The 21228-nt window shown below is 27.5% G+C and overlaps 3 protein-coding genes across 3 annotated transcripts; 2 read left to right on the top strand and 1 right to left on the bottom strand.

Annotated features, from left to right (window-relative positions):
• Positions 1-4776: 4776 nt before the first annotated feature.
• On the top strand, positions 4777-11280 carry Bm4651 (Small heat shock protein OV25-1, putative; the record flags this gene model as incomplete). The annotated part of the gene is made up of 14 exons (XM_001896516.2): positions 4777-4802; positions 5032-5137; positions 5463-5620; positions 6112-6234; positions 6859-6956; positions 7174-7372; positions 7664-7791; positions 8583-8624; positions 8872-9027; positions 9297-9453; positions 9756-9923; positions 10171-10357; positions 10779-10949; positions 11122-11280. The coding sequence occupies 14 exons, from the start codon at positions 4777-4779 to the stop codon at positions 11278-11280; spliced, it is 1878 nt and encodes a 625-aa protein (XP_001896551.2).
• Positions 11281-13587: 2307 nt separating this feature from the next.
• Positions 13588-15825, bottom strand: Bm11062 (Uncharacterized protein; the record flags this gene model as incomplete). Its single annotated transcript, XM_043082413.1, has 4 exons — positions 13588-13765; positions 13935-14047; positions 14270-14404; positions 15814-15825. 4 exons carry the CDS (start codon positions 15823-15825, stop codon positions 13588-13590), a joined length of 438 nt encoding a protein of 145 aa, XP_042938347.1.
• Positions 15826-17815: 1990 nt separating this feature from the next.
• Positions 17816-21080, top strand: Bma-mrps-35.2 (MRPS35 protein, putative; the record flags this gene model as incomplete). The annotated part of the gene is made up of 9 exons (XM_043082412.1): positions 17816-17983; positions 18272-18400; positions 18723-18872; positions 19044-19128; positions 19336-19582; positions 19801-19870; positions 20215-20340; positions 20596-20676; positions 20991-21080. The coding sequence occupies 9 exons, from the start codon at positions 17816-17818 to the stop codon at positions 21078-21080; spliced, it is 1146 nt and encodes a 381-aa protein (XP_042938346.1).
• Positions 21081-21228: the final 148 nt, after the last annotated feature.

Below are 21228 nucleotides of genomic sequence, written 5' to 3'. Positions count from 1 at the left end.
AGCTGAAATTAAAATCACAAACAACAAAAATTTTATTAACAGTGTAACTTTCAGTTCATTTGTTTGCTAAAGTTTTGACTGATTCATTGTGTGATTGTGTTTTTCAAATTTCCATTGGTAAAAATTGTTATGAATGCTTGCTAATATTGTAATTATATCGAAATTTATCAGTTATCACTAAATTCTTCGATTTTTTTTTTTTTGGCTCTTTCTTTTTTACAGTTTTTTAATGGTCATTTAAAAATATTGGAGGAACTTAATTAATTATTTTATTCGTTTATCATTTGCTAATAATTTATTAATTGAATGCATTTAATTGATGGCTCACTAAAATGATCGAAATCAGATTTTTTGAATGTCATAATTAATTAATTTAATAATTAAGGCTAATTCTTATGCAATTATAAGCTTTCTCTTTGCACTAAATTTTTTTGTGCATTATTATCGAAATGGAAAAGGGAATTTGAACTTAAAATAAACTAAGTGTAATAAAGAAAGAAGTGACAACAAATTTTAACACTGCTTGATGATTGAACTTTTACAGATTCCGGTTCTCTTTGATGATTAAATTTTTACAGATTCCGGTTCTCACTTTTTATTTTTCCGTAATTACCTCAGCTATTTCTACCGTAATGTGGAAATATTAGTAAATAAGGCATTAATCTCAAGAATTACACACATATCATATCACTTTGTTCATGTGAATAATGGCAAGTTAATGCATATCATTAAATGTTAATTGAGTAAATAAATGAAAAATATTGAGGAAGAACAATTGATATTTGTTAGCAATCATATTTTAAAATTGAAATTATCAAAATGAGTGATCAAATTGTTTCGATGAAAAAGTATTTTTTATTTTTCTGATTTTGAAATTACAATTTGTATTTAAAATATCTGAAAATTTTTGCTTTCAAGTGCTCTCTAAAATCATTAATTTAAATTTTGTCTTTTAAAACAAATCGAGTTCGTTTTTTTTCTTTTTTTTTTTAACTTTTTTATTGATTTCTTTGGTGAACATTGATACATTTAGGGAAGAACGTCATATAAAATCAATATTATCTATTAATGAATTTTCATGCCAAATATTTAATTGGTTTCAAATTCATAATCCTCTCTCATATTTCATTTTTTCCCTCCCATTCTCTGCTTTTATTTCACCAATTATTTTTATTACCTTTTCATTTCCATTAAATTTATTATTGCTAGCTATATCTCTTATTATCACTCAATGTTAACAACTGATTCTCTGTCATAATTCTTATCACTTCTATAATTACTTATCATTAACATACCACAATTATCACACAGATAACACTTTGACCATTTTGAACTTATTATTCAATTTTCATTTAGTATAATATTCATTATCTTTATCATTTTCATTCAAAATATAAAGATATCTTTAAATTTTTTCATATATATGTATATATTTTTTTTTTTGACCTTTTTATATTCATCAAAAATTTCTGCTTTTTTCACCACTTTCATAAAAAAATTCTAATACTATATCTTCATTTGCATATATTTAAAATTATTATCACTTATGATTTTCGCATGATAAGGTATGATAAGGTACGTTGCTGTTAAAATTTTCATATTTCAGTGAAATATTATCAAATTCCTTCCATAAATTTCCTTAACTTATTTACATAAACAGAAAATAGAAAACGGAAATTACAAATGCCATTTACAAAAGCTACCACTACTTCCTAATACTTTTCATCTCTTCTTCAGAGTTAAAAGAGAGTTAAAGAGGCACAAAGAAAGAAATACCAATAAATCCGTTCTATTCTATCTCTCTTTTATATTTCTCAAAACTATTAGAAAATGCCACTTTATTCTTTGTCTACTAATATTTCATTAATTTTTTAATTGCTTAATAATTTCTCTTCAAACAGTATTTGCATGAGTCACTCCCAGATGAATCATCTGTAGATTGATCAATCATATTGAATATTTCTTGTCATTTTGTATATGTCAGAGATTAATCATTGATTTGAATTTCAATATGACATTTAAATTTTAGTCATTTATTCGAGAATAAGCGATAATTCCTGATACTCTGTCATCAGTGTATTCGAGAAAAATTGATGACCGGATTTATGCAAACAATAAATAATGTTCAATTATTGCCGTTTAATTAGATTATCAATTGAAAATTTATTAGTTAAATTTGAAAATACCTATTGAATTAGCTATAAGAAATTTATTTAATCTTTTCCTTAGTGCTGCTGCAAACAAAAGTATCTATTTCTTATCCTCGCTATTTTCAACAATGCATTAATTATTATTATCTGTTCAATATTCTTTTGTTCCATCTTTTTTTAACCTTTGATCAATTTCAATGAGATATAAAACTTTCATGCCAGTAGTGATCAGATTATTAAAATCAATCAAAAATAGGAAAGAAAAAAAAAAAAAAAATGAAGGAATAATTTCGATACAAGTTCAAATCGATTTTTCTCATTTTTTTTTTTTTTTTTTGCTGAAAATTTCAACAATGTTTTTTTTTTTTTTTTTTTATTTTTTTTTTTTAGATATTTTAACGAAGAGAATAAAATGACAACAGTGCAATTATTTGATTCAGCAGCTAATGATAGACAACACGCGGCTGATCAAAAAATATCAACAAAAAGTGCTCAGTTAATGACAAAGAGGCAAATGAACTTTTCTATTATCATCCATTGATCTAACATAGTTATTCAGAATTTTTGCAATAAAAAAAAAAAAAAAAAAAAGGAAAGAAAATGATAGTTTATTGCAATGAAATATCATAAAGTAGAATAATTCGGCATGAACTTTGATAATTTAGCTAATAAATTTAGTTTATGTGAAATCTGTGAAATTTTTTCTCCTCAACAAATTGATTTGATACCACAGTAACAATTCTATGGTAAGCACTGACTTTGAAGATAGGCTTTGAAGAACAAATACAAAAATTATGTAAATTAAAAGTTTTACTTAATTTTCTATATACTAAGTTTTACTTAACTTACTATACATATATTTTTTGTTTTTTTGTTTTTTTTTACTTACTATATATATACTTAATTTAATATTTCGCTGATTTTATAGCATTACGATGAACTAAAATATTCAATATTAAAAGATAAATTTATCTTTTATTAAAAGATAAACTTATTTGTATGATATCGTAATGATAGAAATACATAGCTAATAGATTTTTTGCCTTTTTGTCACAAAATTTTTGAGAAAACTTAAATTATCTGTTCATTTTCAATATTTAACCTTCAATTCAAATACTTTTGAACTATTTCCAAACCTCTTGACTGTAAGTTAATCATGTAATTTTGATTGATAGCACTTTCGCCTCTCTTCTATCACATTAAACAAAATATTCATTTTTGAAAAATAACTAATATTTCTATTCTTAAGTTTCTAATCCATTTTTTATTCCTTTATTTTCATTTCATATTTATTCCTCATCCCTTGTCAATAATACGTTAGGTGAAAAAATCTTTGAAATTATTTTTTTGGTAATGAATTGAATTTTAAATTCTCATACATTGTGCTAAAAAAATTATTCATTACGAATTATAATTTCGCGAAAACTTCTATCTAAAAACAATTCCCATAATATCATAAATTATCTCTACATAAATCTAGTTGACTGTTCAAAAATGTTTCCTTGAAGTAATTAGCCACTGAAGTAATTAGATAGGAGAAATGAGAATCTTTTTGATGGAATTATTTGACACTGAAAAAACAATGGGGCGCTTTTTGTTGTCATCAGAAGAGAGCAAAAAAGCATCAAATAAATTTCATTCTCTTTGTTTGTTTCTTTTTTTCTCTTCTTTCACTTCAAAATTACTGTTCTCATAACATACAAAGGTGACAAACTTACCATCGATTTTTCTATTTCAAAAACAATTTTATAAAATTTATTAAATGTTTAGATAAAACATTTATATTTGATATTTGAGGCTAATTTTTATTAGTCAGTCATTTTTGAGATTCTGAAAAAATCTCAAGAATTAATAACCTCTAATTTTTGTTGTATGACAGAAATGTCATTGCATAATAAAACTACTTCCAATAATATTACTCTTTTTGGTTAAACACTTCAAATATTTTTTTTTTTTTTTTATTTTAAGTACTATTTTCGACTAACTATGAGGAAAAAGAAACAATTAGAAATTTCTTTTTTCAATTTTTCCAAAATCTCAGATTAATTTGAAATGAGCATTTTGTTGACATAATTGGTAAATAATGGGACAGAAAATGAACAACTGGAAGTAGTTTATAAATATATTTGTTAAACTACCATTTCTCTTCTTCTAAACAATCTATAATTTTTTCAGCAAACTTTTTTTTTTCATCAAATCGTCAGCAAATTAATTCATCCATTATTTCAAATGTTTTAAATCATTTTCTGAAATTTACTTCATCGCATAAATTTTGCTTTCTTTTTTCTCTCTTTTCATTTATTTTTTTCCCATTTTATTCAAACATTTTGAATTATTAAATGATTTAAATGATACCCAAAAACTAAAATTAAACAAACATTAATAATTATCAGTCCAATTTAATTTTTCTTTATATCATTCATCCCTTTTTTTCTCCTTCCTTTCTTTTATTTGCTCTTATTTAGCTCTTTCTTTTTCCATTTCTCAAATCAAACAAAACTTATATCATTTAAGTTAGTTTGTTTATTTCATTTTTTTTTTTCGTCCAAATTCCTTTTTTACTTTATATTATTTCTGATAAATTTTTTTCGAGTAAAAAGAGAAAAAAGTATTGAAATGAAATGAAATGGGAATAAATTGTCGTCATCAAAGGTTAGCAACGATTTGCACTTTGTAAATTTAACAAATCTATCAAAACAATAATAACCTAAATTAAATTACTTCTTTTAATGAGTTTGAAACCAGTTTTGGAAAAAGCTAACATTGGTTAAGAATTTTTGTTAAAGCAAACCAAAAATTTTATAAATCAAACTATTACTTTAATTTTTATTCTTTTTGTCAAAACAATTATTACATTATCAATTTATTCATTTTATCGCAGATATTGTCGATCAGTGGTTTTTTTGCTCGCTGTAACAGCTGCTATATTTTTCTTTTCTACCGTTATTTTGGCAATACTTTTGAAGCTAAAATGCAACGAAGAACCGGTAATTTTTAATTTTAATGAGATTTTATTTCATTTTTTTTTTTTATTCAGATTTCAATTCTAAATTAATCAGAGATGTTGTAAAATTACACATTAAAATATGTAATGTGGTCACTAAAAAAAAAAATAGCTACTCGTAAATTACTTTTTATTGAAATGATGAATAGGTAGGTGCTAAGATAGTACCTGAAGTGAAGTAGTACTAACTAGAATAAGTTCATATTACAGTAATTATCGAATAATTTGATTGCTTTAATCATTGCTAAACAATTATCAACCAAATATTATTTTTCAAATTACACATAAATAATTTGAAAAAAATTTAGGTAATAACAAATACAGTAATTCAATGTAACGATTCATCAACTTCATCATCAAGTAAAGAAGTTCCGTTAAAATGGCCAGAGCCAAGCGGAAGTTTACACGCACGTTATAAACGAGCCGCTATTGCAACTGATAATGGCATATGCAGTGGAATTGGAAGGTTAGTCGATAATATTTGGATTTTCTAGAAGAGCACTTAAAGTAATAAGATTTAAAGTTAAATTTGCAGTAACACGTAAACACGTAAAAGAATGAAATGCAAAAATATGGAATAATTAGCTATAGTCGAGATTCTGGAAATTATTGATAATTAACTTATTTTTAATTTATCAACAAATTTTAAAGTTAATAGAACACTGAAATCAGTTTGAATAACGCAATGCCAAGTAAAAGCAACTTGAATTGTTGGTATTCATACAGAATCATTAAATGACATGTGATGATTTTAAAATAGAAAAAAAAAAAAAATAAAATATCAGCGAGATTTAATGGTTTGTCATTTATTAAAATTAAGAGAGCAAAATTTTGATATCAGTCTATTAAACTATTTTTTAATATTAATATTTGCATTCAAATTTAATATGAATTTAACCTTTACTGTCTCCTCTAAATTCTCTAATCTTTCAAATAATTTTAAAATAATAATTTAAGAGATATACTTATGCTTGGTGGTAATGCGATAGATGCGACCGTGGCGGCATTGGTATGCATTGGTGTTGTAAATCCTCAAAGTTCTGGTTTAGGTGGTGGATTTCTTATGACTATATACAATAGGTTAGTTTTAAAGTTTGAGTAGTTTGTTACCATTTTTCTATTTTGTTTACAGTTTCCTTGTTTGTCATCTGTTTATCAATTTTACTTGTTTAAAGCAATTATTTTCGTTGCTTTTTCGGCTAACATTTTTGTTAGATTATCTGTCCGATAATATATAATTTTGCCTTCTAAATTTTATTTTTGATTTATCAAAATGTTTGTTTACTTATTTGACAATTATTCCTTAATTATTTTACTATGCCAATTACTTATTGTTTGCTCATTTATTCGATTCTCTTCTGCATAATTTATTTCATTTTAAATATAATTCTTATTCTGTTATTAGTCAATTTCTTCGTGTAAATTTTTTTTTACTTACCATTTGTTTGTTAACCATTTCTTTCACTTATTATTTGCTTTTTATTTGTATTTATTTGTTTACTTCCTTTTTATCATTCTTTCTTTATCTATCGCCTGTCTTATCTGATTAGAAAACTGTTTAATTAACAGTTTACCTTATGAATATATTATTCCAATAATTTTTAGCTGAAATCTTTAAATAACTCTAAGGCATTTTTCATTCCTAAGTTTTTTTTTTTTTTCAAAAGTCATTTTAACAAGCGAAATAGTTATCAATAATTGTAGCACTTCAAATCAATGTATAGTTGTTAACGCACGTGAAACAGCACCAGCAATAGCAAATGAAACAATGTTCGATGATTCACCGGAAGATGCTTTAAAAGGTTACTGAAATTGTTTCATTGAAATTTGTGCTACTTTTTCTAGATAGAGTAAATTGACATATATGTAAAGAAAGAATAATCTTACATATAATTCCATCATAATTTTGTTAATAAGTAATTTTGTTTACGTTAGTTTTTATACTTAAATTTTTATACAAATTGTTAAAGTTCAAAATTATTCTTTAAATTTGAAAAAAAAGTTCATTATAATGTTTAGGATACCGAGCTATTGCAACACCATCCGAATTACACGGATTATGGACGGTATTTTCACTTTTTGGAAGTGGTAAAGTATCGTGGTATAGATTATTTCAACCATCCATTGAATTAGCCTTAGAAGGTTTTCCGGTTTCGGCGGCTTTAGCACAAGAACTTGCTAAAATAGAAGAAACGATATTGACCGAACCATCACTCAAGTAAATTTTATCTTTTTTTTATTTTTTATTTTTTTTTTTTTTTTTTAGTGATTGAATCATTTCGTTTTTTAACGGAATTGTTATTAAATTTAAAAAAAAAAAAAAATGGTGGGAAAAGAAGATAAATGGTAATTAATTACAAAGCTAACTTTACCCTTTTCTCTTGCATCACTGATAGATTTAATAATTAAGTATTATAATTTAACAATATGGTGTAGTAAATAAAATTTCCATTGTCTTAAAGAAAAATAAGTAAGACTGGAAAATCAAAAAGTTAATCATCCGTTTCAGGAAAGTATTTGTGAATCCAAAAACTAGAAAGGTTTATGAAGAGGGTGATATCATTACGAGGGATCATTTGGGCGCTACTTTACAGCACATTGCAAATAGCTCTGATCCATTGCAACTTTTTTACCGCGGTAATTACTTTCTATTTATTTTCTTTTTCCAGCAATTTTATTTATTTAATATCTTTCCAACGTGAATCTATGAGTTACAATATGCAAATATTATTAAGTATTCATGAAATTATTATTATTATTTTGGTAAAAAAAAAATTTTGATTTGTGACAGAATTTAAATTCAATTTTTCATTACACTAATTTGACAAATGAAAGAAAATTCAACAGAAAATATAAAAAATGATTGAGTAATGAAGTGCATAAAGAAATTATTTTGTTTACTGATTTTCTACACATTCCTTGAATTCTCCTAAAAAAGTGTATCGAGGTGTATTGTAATGTAACAGGTTTCTTCAATTTTTTAAAAATTCTTAGCTTTAAATGCTGATTAGAAGAGATTAGTTCTAATTCAGTGATTAAACTTTCATCAATAAATACGTCATGCTGAAGTAATCAGACAAAATCTAGAAATGAATTAAATATGATCACGTATATAAGTTAGTATTTACTAATTAAATATGAGTAAGTAGCAAAAATATGGAAAAGCTGATAATAATTAGAAGTAAACTGCCTTATGTTAAATGATCGTATACGTTTTTCACGTAAAAGATTTATGTTTTTTAGCGTATGGCATTTTTAGGCATTTTTAGTAACACAAAGTAATTTTACCTAATATTGTGGGATATATCCGGATAGTCACGATAGAATAATACATTCGGAAAGTTTTGCCGGGCATGAACAGTTTTGTTTGACAGCTTGTTTTTGTAACATATAGATTAAATTTAATTCTAAATTTATGATATTTTAAGGTGGCATTGCGCAAACAATTGCTGCTGAAATTGAAGAACGTGGTAAGATTTAGTATTCTTTACGATTAGGAATCCGGAATTGTGACATGCAACAAGGCTAAATTGCACATCGAACTTAATTTGTTGCATGAATCTTTCAAATCAAATCTGAGATCGATATCTTTCTGGATGATACACTCCGGTTATATTATTCCGTTTGACGTGACAATTATATTTTATGTTAAAGTAAGAAATACATTTCTGTCGTAATTAATAATTCGATCGTTTATTTGTATTATTTCTTTTTCAGGTGGTTATATATCCACGGATGACTTAAGTAATTACAAAACAAAATTAAATGAAAGTCCAATTATCACTGAACATTTCCTTGGTGATTATGCAATGTGTGGACCGCCACCACCAAGTTCAGCTGCTATCACCCAAAGTATCATATCAATTATGGCTGGTAAACATATTTGATAACATTTCTCTTTTGTTACTAATTAGTTCAGAATATATAAATTTCAATATTATTAGTGAGTTTTCTGAGTTTTCTTTTTAAAAAATTAAAGTTTATCGAACTTTTTATTTATTAAAATCAAATGAGTAAATTGGTTTGAAAATGAACCAACCAGTACATATTACTTCCGTTTTAATTAATCTTCTAGAAAAATGAAATTGTTTGATCAATAAGTCACATTAGACTCGTCCATAGCTTGATGATATTTTTTTCAGAATTTTATGATGGAAAAAATGAATTCGATAAAGATGATCCATTATTCTATCATCGCTTAATTGAAGTGCAAAAGTTTGCTTATGCTCAAAGGACAAAACTTGGTGATGCTGCATTTGTACCGGAAGCTCTGCAAATTGCAGAAGAGATAATTAAAAAGTGAATTAGTTAAGTCAATTTTGAGGAAAAAATTGCAAATGATTCTTCATTCTTTCTTTTATGTATTCGCATCGATTTTATTATTATTCAGTATTATTAATAATTTATATCATTGTGATTGTTATAATTGCTAATAATATTAATTTTTTATTCGCTTTAAATATTTTACCTTAGCTTTAATAATATAGAAATTATTTCATTTAATTTCATTATTGCTTCATTTATTACAAATCAGTTATTTATATATCTTTTAATTTCACTAATGAAATTGAAAATTTTTTTTTTTCATTTACACTTTTCAGTTCTTATGTGAAGCATATCAAATCTCTTGTGAAGAATACATCTCAGCCATTGGATGCATATGGAACTGATCTATTTCAACAGATGGATGATCACGGCACATCACATGTATCAGCGATCGATCGGACTAGTAATATCGCAGTATCATGCACCAGTACTGTTAATCGCATGTAATGTTACTTTTTATTAATCTGAGTGATATACGAAATTATTATGTTCCAGTTTATGCATTTTTCATACTGCAGATATGGCGATAAGTAAGTAAGGTCAGAGGGCATTTTTTCTTGACGCTTTTGAAGTGGAAGGATGCAAAGTGTTAAATTTCAGTCCTTTTTTAGCAATGAAATTCTACTAATTAAAATGGAGTCCGAAGATTTTCACCACTAGAAACAAGAGTGAATTTTTATTACAATACAGACTGGGATCACTGCGCATCTCACCAACGCTTGGAATTGTTTGGAATGATGAAATGGATGATTTCTCGATTCCTAAACAATCAAATTCTTTTGGATTTCCGTCTTCACCGGCAAACTATATTAGACCCGGAAAAAGACCGTTAAGCAGCATGTCACCTATGATTATTTACAATAAGAATACAGGAAAGGTAAAAGATTACAGAAGATTGATGAGTAAATTTATGATTTAAATATTAAGTGTTATTTGAATTTTTTCTTTTTTGACATCATTTATTGCGATTAATGTAAAAGTGTGATAAGATAGGTAAATATGTTTTTGGAGATAAATTTTAGATAAGTTATAAAAAAAATTAAATTTGGATTGCTTCAGCTGAAATATTTAAACTTGCCAAATTTGAATTCAATAGATTTAATCTAACGTTTAATATTTAATAATGTGATTCTTTTTATAGTGCTATTCATTTATACTTAGTGTGACAATTTGCTAATTGTTAATGCCATCAATAGAGTATTCCATTTCGACAATTGTATAATTTAATAAATCTTAGTAGTAACTGATACTTTAAATAACTTAATTAATTGGTATAACTAGTGTTTATGTATTTTAAGGTGAAAATGGTCATTGGTGCTTCTGGTGGTTCGTATATTATTTCAGCGATAGCACAAACTGTTATACGTACTCTTATTTTTAATGAAACGATTAAAGAAGCTGTTGATTCGCCACGTTTTCATAATCAATTTTTGCCCCCAGAGACTTTATACGAAGCTTCGATACCTCAGGTAATTTTCTTTTTTCTTTTCATTTCTTTGCTATTACTCTATTAATTAATTCATTTGCACCAAATCAACAAATTATGGCCAATTTGGACAATGAATAAAATCAAAATATGACAGTCCTTTTACTATTGTACTATATTATTAGCATAAATTACTAATAAATTATGAAATTTAGGAAATTATAACGAATCTGGCTAATGAACGAAATCAAAATATGACAAAAATTTCAAAATTAAAAAGTGTTGTACAAGCATTTGTAGTAAATACGGATGATTACATTTATGGAAATAGCGATTTTCGACGGGAAACAGGAAGTTTTCCGGCTGGATTTTAATAACATAACAAATATTTCGTTTTTTTTTGCCGTTAGATTTTAAAATTGTTCAAAAAATTCATTGCATATATCTAATAGCTTCTTGGAGATGAATAATTTTTAATTTATTCATATACGTGTAAATTAAATAGAAATGAAAATATATATAACTGTGAAATTTTATTTAGGGCTTATTTTTTACGTGTATTACCACTTATATGTACTTATTTACAGTATTTTCCCCATTTCTTCGCCTTCAATTACAATAAGTATTAATCGGTTACCGTTAAAATATACATAAGTTATTGCGCAAATTTAACACTCAGTGACTTCAAACTTATTATTGGTAAACTGTGTCACTTTGTGTATAAAATTTTCTTCCAGGAAATTTAAAAATAGCAAATTACTTAGTTGTTTTACTACATTGACATTTATAGAGCTTTATTTTTATGGTACTTTTGTGAATGACATAATGCAATTTCAGCCTTATCATTTTATAATGAAATGTATCTTTTTTTTTTTTGATTTTCGTTATCACTACTAGTTATTAGAACAGTTTTAGTTCATATTATTCCAAGCAGTAAGTAAATTAAATAGAATGAATTATTTTTTTTTTTTATAAACATTCACTTGTGGATCATTTTTGAAGGTACATCAGTATTAAAACTACTATTAATCTTCTTGCATTTGCAAAATGATTGGAAAAGATAAGAAATTCTTGAATGATTTTCGATTTATTTTCAGTTCTCATTCAATTCTAGTTTTTTAGAAAATAAAGAAACTTTTACACTAATTCAATTTTTAATTAAAATAGTTGGTATCAGTTTACTATGCTTCCTATTAATATATAAAATAAACAGTACATAAAATATTGTGATTGATTCAGCATTACTATGACATTTCTTGACAAGAAGAGATAGGATATCTCACTCTGTGTCGTGCAGACTTAATAAACGTCAATATTCGGAATATCCCTTTTGTCATGGGGAGGAACACACGTACACTTGTGAGGTTGCGAGTTTTGTGGAAGTGATGTATGCCTCCGGGTGATTTTTTGTGCCAAATAGGTTTCATTCGAAAAGTTAGATAAAATACGCCTAAAAATGCGTCGGATTGGGTTCATTACTCTTGGGACAATCATTCTAGGAGAATAACTCTGATTTCAAGCAAAAATTGAAAAGTTTGAAAATCATTTGTGCATTTTGTGTATTGAGGCTCATCACAAGGAACGTAACGATCAATCAGTACATGGCAGTATTGAATGACACTTCGTTCGAAAATACGTCATGCCAGAAGAAGTGCAAACTGACACTATCGAATCGCATTTGTCCGATAAAGGAGTGCTGACAATCTGCGCCACCAAAACAATGATCGGCTCACTGCAGCACGAAGTACCTCTATTCGAGCATCTCCAAAGGAACCGGAAGTAAGTGAGAAATCGGCGTCAAAAAGTAATTCTTATGCCATTTTGTATATTTTCATTGTATATAAAATGAGAAAATGTTTCAGGAATAAATTTTGATGATGTAATCACTCACTCATTTGTTCCTATGAACTGCAACAACTCTTTCCGTTAGCTGTAATTACTATTCATCCATTTCATTTACTGGTCTATCAGTTTTTCTCGGTCGAAGACATCCTTCATTCAAATCAACTTGGATTGGGATTTCATCTTCACCTTTTCATTCATGGATATTTCTTAATAATGAATTTAACTTTAGGAAGTTCTTTTTGTCGAACGTTCTCTTCTTCTGTACAGGAACTGGTCATATACGGTGTGCCATTTGACAGCTTAAATAATAAAACAAACTTTAATAATTAAGTTTTTTAACAATATTTCAGTAGCGAAATTAATAAAGTTTTTAATTAGTCATAGTTTTAGATCATTTTTACAATTATAAACTAATTTTTATTTCAAATTTAAATATGGATATTTATAAAAATCCTACAATTTGTAAGCGTTTTTGCACATTAACCTAAGAAATAAACCCTAGTGTAATCAAATTACATTTTAATTAAGTGCTAAAACTTTTAAGGAATAGCAGATCATTTAAAAAAATAGGTAATAAGAACTTAGTTGATTATTTTATAGATGGAAAAGCTTACCTTTTTTCTCTCTCTCCAGAAAGTTGAAAAAAGCAAGCTGCTCAAATTATAATTAAGTAAAATGATGCATATTGACATGCATATTACATTTATCACAATTTATTTGATCCAAACAAATAACACACCGATCAAAGAGCAATGATAAAAAATAAACAATGAGTGAGACACATTAGGTGAATTGTCGATATTCAAATTATTTATTTCTATTCCTATACAAGACATTTAGGCTAGAAAATCATTGGACGATTCTATGATGTTATCGTCCACTAAGCTTAAACGTCGTTTTAATGGTACAAAATGGTGTGTACTTATTGTACTAATTGTCATATCACCAACAAAAAGACTGCAGCCATAACCAACCATTTGTGGATTTATATGTCCACTAATTTCTATATCTGCCCTGAACAGTGTCAAGGTTAAATTAATTAATTAGAAATTATGAAAGCTCTTTTTCATGATTTCTAATTGCATTAACTGTCCCATAGTTAATTTTTATCTTTTGAATATCACCAAAATAATTTTGTAAAACTGAGTACAAAATTTTAGGCAAAAGCTTCATAGGTATTTACCTGTATCCATGATACCATCTTTTGGTGATAAATTTGAGTGATGGATGCTCTAAGATCATTTTATGATGCGTTGTTTTCGGATCAATTTCTAATTTCATGACTACATCATCAATCTGGAAATCACTATCACTGCATGGTATTTATTACACACAATTATTTTAATGGTGTTACTGTATTTCAAATATTATATTCGTTAAAAATCATATTATATATGCAGTAGAGATATGATAGAATATGTTTTTCGGTAATTTTGAAAGAAAATATGATGATTATTATTCATTAAATAAACATGCTCTTTTAAAATATTCAAAAAATAAGAGGAAATGGAAAAGAACTTTAAAATTATGGTTGGTTTCACCATCTATCACATCAAAATTGGTCGATAGGAGTGTTGTTGATTGTTGTTTATCGTCTGGAACAACGCAACCACATAATGAAAAGCATTTGTCATTTTTATCAATTAGTACACCCTAAAATGATTGTATTCATTCATAATATCGTTTTCATATAGTACGAATCGTAATGCAAAATGTGTATAATCGAAATACTATTGATAAAGTTATATTGATAAAGAAATATTAAGGTAAAGTTATAAATGTTGCGAACATGTAAATAAAATATTTATTTCTTCAATACTTTTGACTATTCCGAATTAAATTTAATTCTAAATGTAAAATATATGCATGTAGAGATATGACAGAATATGTTTTTCTGAAAAATAAGAAATGATATTACTAATTTTTGACTGCTGAATTAATTAAACGTTTGGTGAGACAAAAAAATTGCTGAACAAATGCATCAAAAACTTCTTTTAACAAATTTCAGTTCTTTCAATTATAGCTATATCTGCCGGAAGAATCCATGCTGAATGGCGGCTGGATGTGCGCAACAATTAACGTGGAATACGATTCCAACTAAATATCTGAGAAATGGACAAAAAAAGTGAAATTAGTTTGACACTGATTTGGATTACTGTCATAACTAAAGTTGTAGTTTTATCGCAATGAACTATGCTTGTTGTAGCTTTTAAAAAGTATCATTTTTAAATAAAAAAAATAAGTACTTGAAGAAGAATAAATTACTTCCTTTGGAATAGAAAAGAGGGCAGTTAAGCAGGTAAGGGCCAATGTTAATCTAAAATGTAAAGCGAAACAGAAATTAAAAAGACAACAAAAGTCATTTTTAATCATCGATAATATAATATCATCAATTTTGAGATAAATTTTTAACTGAAATAAAAAAATTGCTGGATTTGTTTTATATTTCATTCAAAGAATATATTTTCTACGATATTATCGTTATAATGCATCTTTAATTAATTAATTAAAATTGTTAATTCATTTACGTATTGTTTTTCCTATTTGTTAACAACTTTCTTTTTTCCGTTGAAAAACTCTGATGGACAGTGTCTGCGGTAATGTTTTCTTTCGCTGAACTGATAAAGTTAATAATATTGTGATAAGAAAAGGTAATAACTTAGCAATATTAATGGAAGGAAATCAAAATGACAACTTTGTATGACATTATTTGCATTCCTATCAGTAATATTTCCATTGTTATTTAAGAACTTTTAAAAATTTTTTGATTTTTTTTTTTAAATAAATATTCGAAAAAGCATTTATGCACTTCTTTGTTACTAATTGCATCATCCCATTATTCATTTCGGATTAGCAGTCCAGAAATGAAGGAATGGAAGAATCATAAACAAACACACCACGGCATTTCTAATTTTTTTTTTTTTTTTGCAAAAATATTTCAATTTCTTCAGCGTTCCTTAAAAAAAAAAAAAAAATGATTATAACCATTTCTGTGTTATTATACTGAATTAGGAACGGAATTAGAAAAGCCTGATAAAAAGTAAAAGGATGAAAATTTTCACTTGTAATTTCATTGCTTTATCATCGAATACAATCCGTGCAACACCGATAATATCTGCTTCATAAATAACACTAGCTGAGGTTTTGCGTTGAAATTTTCTGAAATGTTTCAAAAACTTTTATAAATTGCATAAATTTTTAATTTAATTTAGATTTAGCTAAATAACAAGCATAGTAGGCAAGTGATGCACAACAGAAAATATCACTGAAACAAGCAACTACAAATGAAAGCAATTACAGTTCATGGGTACAGTGAAGGAAAGACACAAAATTTATCAAAAGTCAAATTGACCAAAAAATTCAAACTAAATTGGATTTTGATTTAAAAGCAGCATTTTAAATCTTTAATAAATTAAAGAAAGGAATATACATGCCTAAGCATAACTGTTCCGCACTCGATAATGATGATCGGATAAACTTTGGGAAATTTTTGCTTTTCTTCTTTTTTCTCTTCCTCCTAAAAATGAAGACGTTTTTCTTTTTTTGCTCATGAACGTACTATATAGGATAGAATTTTATCAAAGGTATCCATTCGTCTGATAACACTGACAACAGCAGCTGATCTTTTCTTTATCATTGAGCAAAATCCTCAATTTTATACTTATTCCCATCCTCTAATTTTTCCCATTTTTTTTGCGGAAAATGTTTTCTTTTTTTCAAATCATGTATCATTTAAAAGAAGTTTGGTTGCAAATAGAAGAATGATAGCTTGATACTGTTGTTTTCACCTGCTTGCATCTCTTAAATAAGCCATCACATTTACGAACATTTTAAAATTTCTTTGAAAGGTGATCAAATTTTGTAGTTACTACTACTATTACTACTAAATGGGAATGAAATTATGAAAGAAATGAAAAAAAAAAAAGAAAAGACTACAAAAGTAGGTAAAAAGGATAGTGTTTGACAGGTAAAAGAGGAACAAAGAGAAAGATGAAAGAAAAGCTAGGAAGAGAAGCAACAACATACTAATCAACTTTGCCTCAAATATTTCATTCAGCATACAGCTGCCTCGGATCTTGTGTTGTAACTTTTAGCTGAAACATTTGCAGTAAACAATTCTTTTAAACTTCCACATATCATTTATTAATGCTAACAATGGTTCTTGTCTTCACATACATTATTTTATTTACTTTTTTTCTTTTGGAAGAAGAAAAATGATGAATGAATTCCTTTTCTTCTTCATTAGACCCAATGGAATATATTACAGTGAATAAGTTCCATCATTTAAATGAAGCACGAGAAATGGTTGGTTGGTTTGATTCAAAACCAATTTAATTAACAAATAAAAGGGAAAAGGGTAAACAAGTATATTACTGAAGAAAGCTAATTTAACTAATCATTTAAATATTATAAAATAGAAAGCCCATCGCACTTCAAATTAGAATTAAATTGAAAATATAATCACAGTCAGTTCTTTTCATCTTTTTACATTAATCTGTTCACATTTTAACTCTTTTTTTTCAACAATACCCAGTCTGCTGATAATCAATTTCAGTCACTGATAATTCTCTCAGTTCGAATCAAAGAAACCTCAATAACAAATCGATACTAATAGCACTTCTTCACGCCACGTCTCCACGTAGCGTAACATTGCACCTCGACCAGTACACAACCACTACCGCCTGAAGCGCAATTCCCTCAGCAAATCGTAATTAGCGTGCGAACCTATCGCTATTGCTATCAAAACGATTCACTCTTTCACTCTGCAAACTATTGAATTGTGCAATACCGCACTCTATTTCGTTGGTCTTATTAATCTCTCGCAGGCTCTTCAAAACATGTACTCTCTCCCAAATCCTTCCTTTTTTCTTCCTTTCTATTGTTTGTTGCTTGCTAAATAGAATATCTTTTAAAAATAAATTGCTAATTTTCTGTTTGATACAGTGGCTCAATTGTTTGTTAACAGTTTTGATACGGTGGAAATATTAGTGTAAATTCAGGTCAATTTCGATTTGCAAGCATTTGTATCAGTGTTTTATAATTTCAGCTTCTAGATTAAAAGAGATGTTAACTCTTCGAATTTGCACACGAATTTGCACACGATCGGATACAAGCACATGTCGTTTGCAATCAACGTTAGCTGAAAAAATGAAACAAGCTGTTTCCGGAATCAACCCTAATGATAGTGAAGAAGAACAGAAACGAATTTTGAGTGAAGAACGAGACAGTAAAGTAATAAATGTTTAATACTCGTTCTAATCTTGTTTCATCAGTTTACTTTCTTTGAATTTTTTGCTGGAATTAATTGAGAGTGAATTGGAAGAAAGCTTGTGGATTAATGTCTGACACTATAAATAATACTTAATAGTATGGCTAATCTGTCAAATTAATGATATACGTAAAAGAAGTTTCCTGTTGGGAATTGTGTTTTTAAATTTAAGCAGAGTTGGTAAGTCTTAACTATTTTCATTGCGGTATAAACAAAAATAATTGTTACATAACATTTTAATATTTTAATAGGGTGAGCCGTTTCGTCCAGTATTTTTATATCCAAAACGCAAATTACGCATGCAGTTAAACATCGAAAGGGAAACAGGCCAAATGAAAGTGCAAAGTTTACCACGTGGTGATATATTTCAACGAATGATGGTTAGTTTGTAATATGTTGCCAGAACTTACATTGTGTTTCTGTTTACTTCTGAAGTTTGAATAACAAGAATTCAACAGGTTGGTGATTTAATGCAGTGTTCTAATGAAGTACGTAGATATTGATTTGATGACAAAGTTTCGATTATATTAATTAAGCAAAGAATTATTGTGTTTGTTTTTCAATGAGATTCAATGCAGACCACCATCTTTCCAGGTTGGTGTTGAAAATTGAAGTTTTTGTTTTACTGTATATCTCTCCTAAATCTTAACATTCACCATTAGATCTTTTTTTTATGCAATATAATCGAGACCTGAATTTTAGGTTCGTCGGCCACGAAAAGAGGAAATGAGTACCGAACAAGATTGGCCAAGTGTTTGGCCAGTAGCACGTTCATTTCGATCCTCTGTGGTACCACTTCCAATTCGGATGGGTGCTAGGAGGCATCCAGAAAGGAGAGCACCTTTTAAAACGGTATTTTAATTTTTTGATGTTTTTGTTTAGTGTACTTAATAGTGTTTCTATGTGAAGGCTCGTATTAAGTATAAAACGTATTTTAGCATAAAGCCAGTTATTCACAAATGTGGTTTGTCTAAAAGCTTTTTTTTTTTTTTTTTTTTCATTTTTCCTTGAAGTTATTTCCAGGAAGGTAATTTAGAATTGGTCAAAATACCAAATTTTCTTCATCTTACTCCAGCAGCTATTGAAAGGCATTGTAATGCAATTAAAAGTTCGTTTGCTTTTACTATTAATTTTTACAAATATAAGCATAGATGTTTCATGGAGTAATAATTGTCAGTGAATGATCCATGAAATATTATCAATACCAAAGTTTTTATGAGTCCAGTATTATATTAATATGTTTTGGGATATTTGATTTTTCACTTATCAATAATTTGCACCATGTCTTATCTTAACTTTATTTTTTACATTTTAGAATTTTGTACAAAATGGCCAGAAAAATTGGATGATAATGCACGTCATAAATTTTTCCCTTTAACAGTGTCTTATTGTGATTACGTACATCAGGGTAACTCGTTACGTGACATGCGTTCACGTGTCATTATTGTTCAGCTTAAGTTATCCGCACTTTATTTGGATGATCATGCTGTTGATAAACTAATTCGATTAGTAGGCGATAGGTATAATCCTGAAAATGATATGCTAACAATTGTAACTGACAGGTAAATTTTTTAATTTTTCTCTGTAGTATTTGGTTTTTCATACCCTATTCTTATTCTTTTTTTTTTTTTTTTTTTTTTTTTTAAATCACCATGCTGTGCGAAATATTGTATTTTTTCAAAACCAATAGTCTTTCCAGTTTTCTTGACAAATGTGGAAGTACTTGCCGCTATTAAATTTTCATCCATATTGATTGCAAGCTAAAATTCATAAGTTTTAGGTGTTTTACAAGAAAACAAAACTATGATTATGCTATGTATCTTCTCATTGCTTTATATAATGAATCTTTTGTAAGTTTTCCTATTCTTATTATAGAATCTAAAATAGTTGAATTTCCTTTTGAAGTTAAATGAGTGGAGGTTTGATTAAGCAAACTTTCATGAAAACAAAGGGCAGATAAAAATGTGAGAAAATCGGAGATGAAATAAATTGGAAAAAATTGTTTCTGATAAATGTAATCTGACTGATCTACTGTTTTAAAATCTTCAACCTGCGATCTTGTAAATCTTGCAAATTAGGCTGAAAGATTAAGTAATAAACTTGATGAGCTGTTCAGAGAAAGGACTGCCTTGCTCATCATTTCTGAATCTTGCTTTAGATATCGCAAATGATGTGTAAGTTATTAGGTTTGCAGAAAGTTGAAGATTGGGAAGTAAAGAAACCCGAGGATATCCGATTAATATCACGAACAATTGATTTCAAGGGTTCCAAAATGGAAAATGACTTGCAAAATTTACTTATTAACATGAAGGAAGAAAAGGTGTTTTTCAAGATTTATTGTTTAGCTTATTGAAACTGTAATCTCTGTTGTATTCTGTCGTTTTAGAATAATCTTTTGGATGAAATAAAGCAAAGTTCATTATTTTTACTGATGTTAGCTTAACACTAATATTTTTGTATTTGATTGGAAATGATTGAGTTATTTACTACTTAGTAACAAGAAATCATGTTTGGTTTTGGTCCTATATAGCAGTTTCTATAAAGAATTCAAAATTTCATACTATTTTAGTTTCAGGGAAATGAAACAATTACGATGCAAAAAATGGACTCGAAACTGGAGGAATTTAGTAAATCATGGGAAAATTACCGAAATAGTGTAAGTATTTTTGTTGATTTACCCATAATGCTGTGAGACGAAGAGGATATGTCATGCAGTGCTAGTGAATGAATTATTATCATTTATTAAATTTGAGTTAGCGTATTTTTTCAATTTTTTCTAGTTGCTGTATATATTAATTTCAGTTGAAGTATTTTGTATTTTTATTGCAAGTTATAGCGATTGGTTCACTGAACCTTGCCATAACTGTAACCATTTAAAATAAAGGATTATAGTATAGGAATGATGACTTTTATGTGCATAAGTCTATTGATTATGCCTACGGGAGTAATGTTCAAGTTAAGGTTTTTCAGAAAGAGACATTCGAAACAGTTCGCAATTATGCAGAATCAATCAAAAAATTACTTGGAATTTCTCAATCACTGGATCAATCGGCACCATAGTCTCTTTGCTTGATTTGTTTATAGTTATACGGTTGAAATGTTATCTTCATGAACTAAGTTGTGCCTAGTTATTTTTATGTGAAAATAATGAAGAAAAATGTTAGAGTGATTACTGTTGCTGTTAGGTTACTTCCGTTAATGTGTTCAT

Source organism: Brugia malayi, assembly GCF_000002995.4.
Source record: "Brugia malayi strain FR3 genome assembly, contig: Bm_v4_Chr4_scaffold_001, whole genome shotgun sequence".
NCBI lineage: Eukaryota > Metazoa > Nematoda > Chromadorea > Rhabditida > Onchocercidae > Brugia > Brugia malayi.
Note: the sequence above shows the minus strand (reverse complement) of the source record. Positions and strands in the feature narration are given on the sequence as shown.